The 10,672-nt window shown below is 40.0% G+C and overlaps 2 protein-coding genes across 3 annotated transcripts; one reads left to right on the top strand and one right to left on the bottom strand.

Annotated features, from left to right (window-relative positions):
* The first annotated feature begins 2,120 nt into the window (after positions 1-2,120).
* Positions 2,121-3,328, top strand: LOC104282257 (chromosome unknown open reading frame, human C12orf65). The gene is made up of 2 exons (XM_009880339.1): positions 2,121-2,396; positions 3,104-3,328. The coding sequence occupies exons 1-2, from the start codon at positions 2,121-2,123 to the stop codon at positions 3,326-3,328; spliced, it is 501 nt and encodes a 166-aa protein (XP_009878641.1).
* A 1,805-nt stretch (positions 3,329-5,133) lies between these two features.
* On the bottom strand, positions 5,134-9,461 carry CDK2AP1 (cyclin-dependent kinase 2 associated protein 1). Of its 2 annotated transcripts, XM_009880262.1 has the most exons (4): positions 9,439-9,461; positions 9,226-9,334; positions 8,250-8,376; positions 5,134-5,457 (listed from the first exon to the last, which is right to left on the bottom strand). In XM_009880262.1, exons 1-4 carry the CDS (start codon positions 9,459-9,461, stop codon positions 5,390-5,392), a joined length of 327 nt encoding a protein of 108 aa, XP_009878564.1. In that variant the 3' UTR covers positions 5,134-5,389. The 2 variants fall into 2 exon arrangements, with proteins under 2 accessions (XP_009878564.1, XP_009878565.1); XM_009880263.1 differs by lacking the exon at positions 9,439-9,461 and having other exon boundaries at positions 9,226-9,363.
* Positions 9,462-10,672: the final 1,211 nt, after the last annotated feature.

Genomic DNA, 10,672 nt, shown 5'->3' with positions numbered 1-10,672 from the left:
CCCGGGAGTACGGGAAAACAAATGCTGTGGTTTGTGCAGGGCTTTCAGCATATACGGTTGCTTTTAAAACACAGTTTAACCAACTCTCCGGAGCGCGGGGTGTCGCTGCCCCGCCGGTGCGTCCGGCTGCCCGCTGTCCCACCTGAGGGCGGCTGGGCGCTTCTGTAACTATTTAAAAACCGGGGGATTAGCGTTCCTACTGAGACAGCTCTTCTGTGCTTAAGAATCTCCTAAGCACAGCGTTTTTGTTGTTGTTAGAACTATAGCGTTATTAATTTTTCATTGTAAGACGTGTGGACAGTTCCCGTGCGAAGGGAAATCTCGAGAAAACTTGACTGTCTTCGCGGTTCAGTCTTGCTTTATAGCTGTAGTATCAAGTAGTAGAAGTAGGCTTACAGTGAACACGATTTCTTACATTGACTTACCTATTGAGATCAGGCAGGTTGGCTCCATTACACGGGCAGAGACCTGCTGGTGAGTAAAGTCTCATTTCAGGACTAGGTAGTAGTTCTGCTATTTTTTCCTGCCTTTTTTTCTCTCCCCAGCAAAAAAAACCCTGTTGCTACCTTCTAGTGCCACCAAGTGGACATCTTCACTTGCCAGTAAAAGCTTTCTTAAAAATTATTTTCATTTCAATAGCTATGTTCAACTTTTATGGATGTTTATTGCTAAGTGCCACTTCTTCACATGATAAAGTATTTTCTTTTGAATCAAATAAAATATTTCAAGCATAACAGCATGTATTGTTTTAATTGCTTACCTAATGCCTTGTTGAAGAGTTCTGACAGCAGCAGAAGCTGACATTCCTCATTCTCCATGAGGATAATGCATCCATCCGTCCTTTTCTGCATTTTCTAATAACTTGACCTGGGAAATATCAGCATGTGAAGTAGCAGTTGAAAACCTGGTGGTTTGCTTACTCCTCGATTCTTTTTCCTTCATCTATATAGACTATATATAAAGTTATGAGAGTAGAGCAGGATGGGCAAGCTTGTTAATGGATCAACATAAAGAACATTTCTGATTTGAAATTGAATTTTCTACACTTGTTGTATTAGACTACTCACCAAATCTTGTGCATGCTAGAACTTGACCTCAAAATTCAGAAACAACTGTAACGGACCAAGGTCAAAAGACAAGTCTAGATCATGTAATCTGTTTAGGTAAGGATTACAGTTTCCTGTACTAACCTGGCATTAAAAAGGATTCTCAGAACTCAAAATCATAAATGGGTCTGTAACTGTAAATATACAGACCAGAGTTCTGCTGTGTACTGTTAGTCGTCTGTTTTGACTGAGCAGTCATACCTCGTTCTTACCGGTAAAAATCCATCTTTGCATTCTGACATGTTTAAACTACTCAATCTCTGTTCTGCCAGATCTGACTTGTTATATCCATATCCTTGGGACAGAAACATTCTACATATAGTATTACTAGGGGTTGTTTTTTTGTTTTATTTTGTTTTCCTTCCACCTCTGTGACTGTAAGCCAGCGAAAATGGGAAGCCCAGATGCTATTAGGCCAGTTACATTATGTAAATTTGCTGCTTCTTCCAGCAGGTTTCTGTCAGTAGTTCAGAGCCCTGTTTAAGGCAACCTCAGAGGAGGATTCCTGCACCCTCACCTCTCCTCCCCAGTGTAGTTCAAGCATGTATTGACATGTGAATTGCAGGTACAGTTGCCAGCAACACACAAACCTGGCCATGAGTGGAATGTGGGCAAAGGCTTCCCAGTCAGATGGCACAGGCCTGACTGCAAGACAGAAATATCCTCTTTCCTCCCCTTTTTTTTTAGATACCTGTAATATTTTTCAAGTGTTGGTAGGAATACTAATTTATTTACTGTTTTCCAGATCCCTTTCAACAACAAAATAATAATCTTGACTATTTTAAGAAACCTAATTGCAATGAGAACTGAAGTTCCACTCAGAATGGTAAATATTTCAAGGCAAATGTCTATGAAACCAGTTCAAATATCCTTGAAAAGAAATCTGATTACCAAAATATCGCTCACACCATACAGCTAAACTAGATCATCTTAAAACAAGGATTCTCATGGTAAACTTCATTCCCCACTTCTATTTCAGGTTTCATTCCAGAGAAACCGTGTCCTCATTTCTGTATGAATGTTCCAAGTTTATTTCATTTTACATTCTTACTGAGAGAAGTACGAACACCATCATGGAGATCGTGGATTTTGAGGAAGCAGCGATTTTCTCTGCCCAGAGTGCCCTTACTTCAGGCATCAGGAAAGAAAAACTCTTTCGATCTCCTTGGACTAACTGAGGCAGAATTAAAAGAACAGTTTGTAAGAGGTGATGGCCCGGGAGGTCAAGCCACAAATAAGACAAACAACTGTGTTGTCTTGAAGCATATTCCATCTGGGATTGTAGTGAAGGTAATTAGATTTTATTTCATTAAATTACAAATTGCATTACGTCCTCCAAGTTTCCATTCATAGTAAAGCATAATCACAGTGCAAATGTCATGGAGGAAAAGTTGATATGTATTGTGAGGAATCTCAGCAAGAAGCAGTTTTGGCTATCAGTAGATAAATAAACTTGAGGTCAGAGCTGATCCTCCTGGCTTTGACGTGCAGCACGATTTTGTAGTTTTCAATAAAACGTATCTTCATTGTAGCTGCCTTTCTTTCAATGGCAGCTGTCACATTCCTCTCCCTCTTGTTAGTTACAGTGTTTTCCTTAACAAGTTGATCATATTCACTTGCATTCTTTTTAAGCATTGCTCTTACCTACTTCTTGTGGATTAATACTTTGAAATTAATCTTTGCTTCCTTATCACTAAGGGAAACACAGTTAAGTTAAACTCAGAAGCAGCCCTCTAAGGTAACAGGAGCAATCTTGTTTGCTGGCAGAATTAAAGATTAATGCAAAACCCAGTCTGACAACTTACAGCTGCAAATAATTATTAGTCAGCCTCTCCAAAATATACAAAAGTCCCAGCAGTTTTTGGTAGGAGGATGCTCTTGGCTTGGGGCGGGGGGCGGATTTTCTGTGCTGTAGTAGGAATATGTAGACTGAAAAGGAAAGCAGAATAATAAACAGGTTAAAGTTCCAGTAAAAATGCCCTATTGTATTTCTTCAGTGTCATCAAACAAGATCAGTGGAGCAGAACCGAAAGATAGCCAGAGAAATACTGCAGGAGAAAGTTGACCTCTTCTACAAAGGTGAAGATAGTGATGTTTTTAAAGAGAAGAAAGCATCAGAGAAGAAGAAGCAGGAGAAAAAAAGAAGAGCAAAGGAAAATCTAGAAAGGAAAAAGCATTTTAAAGAGATGCAACAGTTGGATAAGAAACAAACATGTAAATAACTGACTTGCCCTTCTAGGGTAAGGGAAACGTTTGTCATTATACCTAAACAGTTTTCAAACTAACAGATGATGTAGGGCTTCATAAGCACCACTGAAATACTGAGTAGTGACCTGCTATTACTGTAAAACCAAAGTCATAAAAGCAGTCATGTATTCCTACTTCTGTCTGCTATCATCTCATTAATCACATTTAGCAATCGGTTTTTCTGCCAAGTTCAGAAGATGATAAACCAATCCTTGTTGAAAAGGAATTATCAACTTTCCACCATTGTTAATGGAGACAAAAAAAAAAAAATTCAATAGCTCTCCTTCTGCCCAGATGGTACCTTCCAGTGCTTCGTAGGAGTTCCAATACATGGGGAGAACAGCCCTAGAAGCTTATAACTTTTCATCCTTCCTCAGCCCATGCCTCTACTGACACAAATCCTTTATAAACAGTGACTGTGTTTAGACACTGGTTCTGATGGGGTACACAGACATGACAGAAGAGACACCAGTCACTGGTTGCCTCCTTCAGATTTGTTGGCTCTGTCCCGCTCAATTCTGAATTAAATTTAAAGAGACACTTTACAGATCTCACCCAGAGTGGTGACGATCATTGCAGGAGAAAGCCCTCCTGCAAGTGAGGGCTGGTCAGTTGTGTTCTTCCAGTTCAAAGGTAGAATGGGGTCATCACAGATAAAGAACAACGTGTTGGAAGCTGCCTCGCAAGGCAACAGAATCCAGCTCATCCAAGCTGTGAAGTAATTAACTTTGCTTCTTAATACTGTATTTTCTTCAAGTATTCATAGGTCCATATGTATTCGATATCCCAGATATCCCATCTTCCTTAGGATATAGATTTGATTGTACGATAGTGAATGAGAGTCATTTACTATGTTTATGCTATGCTGCAGTTAACCTTGGGCATTTTGGTATCTTCACTCATTTTGACAGTTTCCCATTTTATGCAAATACATACAGCTGCTTTTTCTTTGTTACTGTTACTTTGGAGCCACTAGTGAACTGTACTTTCCTATTTTGATCCTGTTAAGAAGTCTTTAATTGCTTAACCAGAACTTCTCTAATTTTTGGACAGCACCCTCACTGGCTGCCACCAAGTTCTCACCTTCAACAGTATTTTGAAAGCAATGGAGACTACTAGCAACTGTGCCGCCTTCTTACAGAGATTGCCTGCATCTGGACTGTACCACGGATGGAAACTGCCCAGCAATCTACAGGCCCGTCCCCTTGTCTGTTCCTGAACTTGAGCCTCCTGCATGAAGGTTAAATCTTTACCTGTTGCGAGTTCTTGATGGAGTATCAATCTGATTAAAGTGATTGTACATAGCTTTAATACAAATTGTTAATGAAAATAAGCTTTATTACGTCAAGTAATAAATACATACAAAGATGCAAATAACAGTTTTAGTAATTTATCCAGAATTTTCTTTTTTTTTGGCAAACTTTAAACTGAAATCTCCAGCCTTAATGTAGAAATTAGCTTTCCAGGACCTTGTTATTATTTAATAGGTTTCCCTATTTCCCATATAACTCATGCACTTTAAATGGACTTCAAAGCACTAACAGTCATGCAAATGTTTATGCAAAAGGAACAAAAAAGGAAAAATAAGAGGAAGGGAAGGTTATTTCTAAGCAGGGTCTATGCTGTATGACAATTTGTGACTTAGCAGACTACTAGGTACAGCATGCTATTCTGCATTTATTAAAAAAAAAAAATCCTTAGAGCTTATGTCAAACTTTGAAGGATTGACAGTTTGGGGTTAAGTGAATACAGTCAAAGGAAAAAAAACAGAATGCAACTGTTCCTCTGCATGCAGTTCAGTTTTCATGTTTTAGAAACATTTTAGGGAGTTTTAATGTCTTTACAAAATGCAAACCCTCATTAAGTTGAAAAATCCTTGTTTTCTCATTCTTAACTATACATTTTTGTAAGGGCAAAACAAGAAAGGTAAAACATTCAAAATAAAGGAATTTGTCTGAATGTTTCAAGAGTCAAAAGGAATAAGTGTTACTTTTTCTTCATTAAGAGATGGAAAATCTTGCAACTGAATTAGTGGGCTAGGATCTTGCATTTCGTTCCGTCTCAGCCAGGCATTCCCGAACTAATCCTCTAGCATGAATAATGCCTGCAAAAGAATTGGACATATTTTAAATTATCTCATTCAGGTCACACTTACAATGACAGTTCAGAGAAACGTTTACGTATTTCTGTCCTGAGTTGCCAAGGCTACCACAGCATGCCTCAGAAAAGGAAGAGATCCCTCGCTTCCCAAACATCAGCTGCTGCTAAACAAGTTTGCTTTCCCAACCTGGCATTATAAATTGAAAAGGGACTTAAACCAGGAATCAAAGCGTGATAAGATGTGAAGGTCCGCAGTGACAGGTATATCTTAATGTGCAGTGTGGGCCTATTTAAAATGAGAGACTTGACTAGAAAGAAAAAAAAAAATCATCTTACCTACCTGTGAGTTATTTTGCTACAGTGGAGTGAAAAAAATACAAAGTTACTTGGGGAGTCACTTTAGCAAGCTCTAGAAGTCTTAATACCTTGGGATAATTCTCCTCTGAGAGCATGCATCAAAATCCAAGCCTTCATAATACTACTTAAACACAAGTTGTGTCTCTCATAAGAGTAAGAAGAAAATTTTATGGTGTGTGCAAAAAGTTACCTCCTAACACTGGCTCAGCTCCCAGTGTAAATCATCACCACTTTACATGCTGCCATATCTACTCTCATCTGATAGACATAATGTGGAATTTTCCACGACGAGTCCTGTTGCCTTGAGTTCCAGCAATCTGGACCTTGATTCTTAATCCTGGAACTAAATCTAGATTCATGTTCACAGAGCTGCTGAAAGAACAGAGCTGGAGATTCATTTTAAAATGAGAGACGGACAGATTTTTCTGCAACAAACAAGGTTGTATTTTACTGACAGAACAAGATAGAAGGCCATTTCTCTGTTCAATCCTGCTCCTTAACAAGGTGGAGAAAGGACAATAAGGCAATAGATGAGGTTTAATCTCTATTTGTAGACAATTGATTCTGTTTCTAGAGGGCTGCTAGCCAAGATCACAGCAACTGCCTTTACATCCAAGGAGTACTGCCTTGGGACTTCATGGGTGCAAGACTTTGGAGAGGGTTAAATTGACACAGACAAGTAAAGCCGCATCCCACAGCTGTGGGATGCAGAAAGGCGTACTCAAAGCAGTGCATTAGATCTGGATCTGGTGGCAGGACGCCCGGTTTATGCAGCAGAACTACCCTGAATTATGTAGAACACTGGGAATTTGGCCAATTTTAGAGGTCAGTAGCCTCTGTGCTGAGGAGCAGGTGGAGCTGGGGACAGGGACGTTATTCAGGAATAACCTCCACGCCGCCATGGAGGCTGCAGTCACGTGGTTACCCTCAGTCACTTTTGCTCTCACACTTGCACATGCTCCTGCAGCCATTAGGCTCCCAAAATGGAAAGAGAGGTATGTTTGTGACCAAAAGATGGCAGCAAAAAGTATTTATTTAGGATCCTTTGCAACACTGGCAAATCACAGTGGCAGCATTGAATCTGAAACCTACATTAGCCAACGAACTAAATACTCACTGCAAGAAGCAGCAAAACAACTTTTCCTCACCAAACTGAACCATTCAGTTCAGAGAACGTCTGCATCTCTCCCGGTCTCTCTCAAGTTGTCCCCATTAGCCTATTGCCATTCATGATCTATTAATACTGACTCAGGCAATGCAATAAAGAGAGACTCCAGCAACATTGATTTTAGCTGGGCCAGATTCCACTTACCACTCATCAGCAGACTTTATTGCATCCTTTCCCAGAACAGCTACTAGTCATTTTACTGCACGTCATGGCAGATATATTACTCTCCCATAATGGTTGAGCCTTAAATAAAGCTTTGTAGTCTTGGGTAAATGTAAGGGGGATTTGCAAGGTGGTGAAGTTAGTCTGTTACAGTAACATTCCCGCTCAGAGTTGAATGCATGAGCCAAACATAGCACAAGGACCAAGGAAAGGGAGGAAAAGGTAACTACATTATCCTGGCAAAGGACAGAACTGCCAGCACAACTGTGGTCGATGGCCTTTCAGGGTCATTTCAGGAGCTGGAGCGGTGGAATGTCCCACTGCTCCTTCAGAAATATCCCTCGCACGTCCCCTGCAGAGGACAATGTCAAGCTGATGTCAGCAGTGGGGCATGCGGGGGTTTCTTTTACACTGCAAGGAAAGGGCATTTATTACCCCTTTTAGCTGACAAAGCAAAGCTAGAGAGACCTCATCAGCCAGGCCTAAAAGCTTCTACGTCCCTGCTATTAATGACATCTACTTGACAACAGGTAATGGCACCTAAGCAGCCCAATGCTCCACAGAGAGGAGGAAGATGCACGTTCGACATCTCAGTCTGAACAGCCTTCACTGACAACCTTTTTTATTATTCCAGTTCTTCTCTCCACCAGCGTTACTGTGAATTAGCACAACAGAGTATTTCTTTAGGCAAAACGCACTTTAGTAAAGACCCTTGGGTCAAGTAGATGAGGGACGTATATGAGAAAAAGTAAACAATGCTTGATTGTATATTTTGGAGACTGGGGAGAAAAGGGAACTGAAGGGGCAAGTTAGCCACCAGGCACCTAGAAGAAGGTCAGACACCTTAAGGGTACTAAAATAAGGTTTGAATTACTAACTGAAACTCCCCTTTTGCACATGAAATGTTTGGTCACTGGTTTATCTATCAAATACAGCATGAATAGAGTATCCCAAGGTTTCAGTTGCTTGTGAATACACCTAGTTTACTGATGAGCTCGAGACAGCTGTCTCCTTTCAAAGGAAACCACTGTCATGAAACTGTATGCAAGCAGTCAATGCACAAAGTGTTTGTGACACTATTTTTTTCTTTAAATAAATTTAAACATTACCTCTTTTTAGCCGCTCCATCGCACTTTTACTCCCAGCATATGTGGGTCTAATCTCTTTTCCTAATTCTTCTATGATGGCTAGAAGTTCTGCGTATTTGCTTTGTGGTACTTGACTGCTGCTAGTACCCTGTAGTCGAAAGTAGATTAATCTCAATTAAATACTGCTAAAACCAAAACAATTACAACAAACAGTAACTGGAAATTCATGGAGGACCAGAAATAACCCTGGAAGCCACTCTTTAAAAAAAATAGATTTCAGGTTTATTACATAAACAGGATTTTCTTTTTGTGGTTGCTGCTCCAGTTGGACACAACGCTACGTGTCCTTCAAAAATCAGGATCAACTGGGAGGATGCACCTGCAAGATTGGGACCTTAGGTGAAACAGAAGTTAAAACAGTCCTGCAAGAACAGTAAACTGAGAACTGCGTTCTTAACTCTCTCTCTGCTTTTATCAATGTTTAGGTGTGTATTTTGTGGGAAGTTAGGTAGGCAGGGAGAGTAAGAAACAGATATACACAAAACTGCCCAGATGATACGGGAAATCCTATTAAGTCAAATACATTTCACAGAAAGTTTACCACCAGATTCCTGAAGCAGCCCAGAGGACACAGACTTCATGAGACTAAATTTTAGAGTATAAATTTGCCAAAGAAAAACATTACAGGAATATTCATTTTATAACAAATAATTTTAATACATGTTAGAGCCCTTTACTATCAGAACATAACTCAAGACATGTTTCACTGTGACTCAGAAGGGATGGGACTAACAGTTAATTAGTAACCAATCTCACTCAGCACTGCTTAGTCTAATTTGATCCCAAGACATGTGTGATGAATCAGTCTGCCATTTGGGTTTGATTTCAAATCTTGGTGGGAGGGAGGAACACCTCAGATTACAGGCCACAATCCATGCTACTATGCAAAAGTAGGGTCAGAGATCTGATTAAAGAGAAACAAGCAGCAGAGCTGTACCTGCATCCCTTGTGTATAGCCTAGAGATGGGGGTCCGTAGTCATTTATAAGTTGTCTATATTGCGCAGATGTTGCCATACTTGTAGAGGGAGAGTGAACACTCCCAGCTGGAGAGAGAAAAGAAAAAAAAATGTTATTATCTAAAGATTAATTAATCTGTTATACTGGGACACATTTTAGATTGCTTTTTTCTAAAGCTGTGACTGCTCATCTTTGTCTAAGCCCACTAATGCCATTTCAGAGTCACACTATTTGCAAGGAAGAGAATGGTTAAATTAATGCTTCTCTAACATTTGCTGTACATTTGAAAATAGCACAGCCTGCAACATTATCAGTGCAAATTGTTTGCCTAAAAGTGAAACAGAGTATAACATGACAGGTTGTTCTGCCTAGACAAACTGTAAATATTAAGGAGCCCTATTTTTGCATATATACATTCCACATAGATGACTCTAATGTACTGTGCTATTTTTACTTTTTCAGTGCAAGTTATCTGAAAGTAATTTTGCAACTCAAAGTGTCATCACATGGTCAATGCAAGTTACCCTCAGTACTATTTTCAGCCAATGCCCAAACTATTCCTAGGGAACAGTCAGTTAAGGTACATCAGATCTGCTGCTCATTGTATGACATGGGAGGTGAAGAGTGCTACCATTATTCCTCTTTGTGTGGTATCAAACGGTTTTAGCCAGTCAAATTGTGTTATGTAAGTAAAACAAAGGCAAAGTAGCATTACTTTGGGTGATGGTTACCTTTTGTAAAGTTGTAAAAGATTATACTCAGACCTAGAGGGTTTCGAGTCAACTAAGAGTTCAGAAACAGACTCCAATGTGATCATTGACAAGCTGCTCCAGAAACGAGCAATCAAAACACTTCTTCCCCCTCACCTTCAACGGTTAAGAATTTAGGTTTGACAAACAACTTTCAGATTTTTCTTTGGGGGCTTAATTATGCTGCCCATTTCCCAACAGTGCTAGAGGATGTGCTGGTTACAGACTGTACGCTCAGGACTAAGGGAGCATTGCACCATTCAACTTGTTCACTCTTGCAGCTGAAGTGCCCCTGCATCCACTGATGCTGCTGTCTTTGCCTGTGGGCACAGACACAGACTGCCTGCTGTCTGAAAAAATCTCCCCCTTACAAACTCCTTTGCTGAAAATTCCCAACTGTCTTTCCTATGAGGAACAGATCTCATTTACCAGCCTTCATTTAAATCTAAATTAAACTGATGCTAAAAGTCACTGGGGCTCAGAACTATGTAAATCTCTAGCTTTGTTTTAACGTTGCAAGTGATTCCGTTCCTATTTTCCCCTCACTACAAAAAGAAAGAGCCAGCAGTTACACTGTAAAAAGCGCTGCTGCACATAGTGGAACAGACTCTTGTCCTCAGTTGGGAAGTCTCTTCCCACTTCAGAATTAATCACAGGATATCACTGTGGTGTTGTTG

Source organism: Charadrius vociferus, unplaced genomic scaffold (assembly GCF_000708025.1).
Source record: "Charadrius vociferus isolate BGI_N301 unplaced genomic scaffold, ASM70802v2 scaffold332, whole genome shotgun sequence".
In the NCBI taxonomy this organism is placed as follows: domain Eukaryota; kingdom Metazoa; phylum Chordata; class Aves; order Charadriiformes; family Charadriidae; genus Charadrius; species Charadrius vociferus.
This window is presented reverse-complemented; position numbering and strand designations above follow the sequence as displayed.

Bases quoted from the DNA above. Each gene is read 5' to 3' on its own strand.
- LOC104282257 (XM_009880339.1), top strand. From the start codon at position 2,121: ATGAATGTTCCAAGTTTATTTCATTTTACATTCTTACTGAGAGAAGTA. The intron at 2,397-3,103 runs GTAATTAGATTT...GTATTTCTTCAG, and splicing joins CATCTGGGATTGTAGTGAAG to TGTCATCAAACAAGATCAGT.
- CDK2AP1 (XM_009880262.1), bottom strand. From the start codon at position 9,461: ATGGCATTAGTGGGCTTAGACAA. The intron at 9,335-9,438 runs AGATGAGCAGTC...TTTTCTCTCTCC, and splicing joins GCATTAGTGGGCTTAGACAA to AGCTGGGAGTGTTCACTCTC. The intron at 5,458-8,249 runs GTAATGTTTAAA...ATTCTTTTGCAG, and splicing joins GATGGAGCGGCTAAAAAGAG to GCATTATTCATGCTAGAGGA.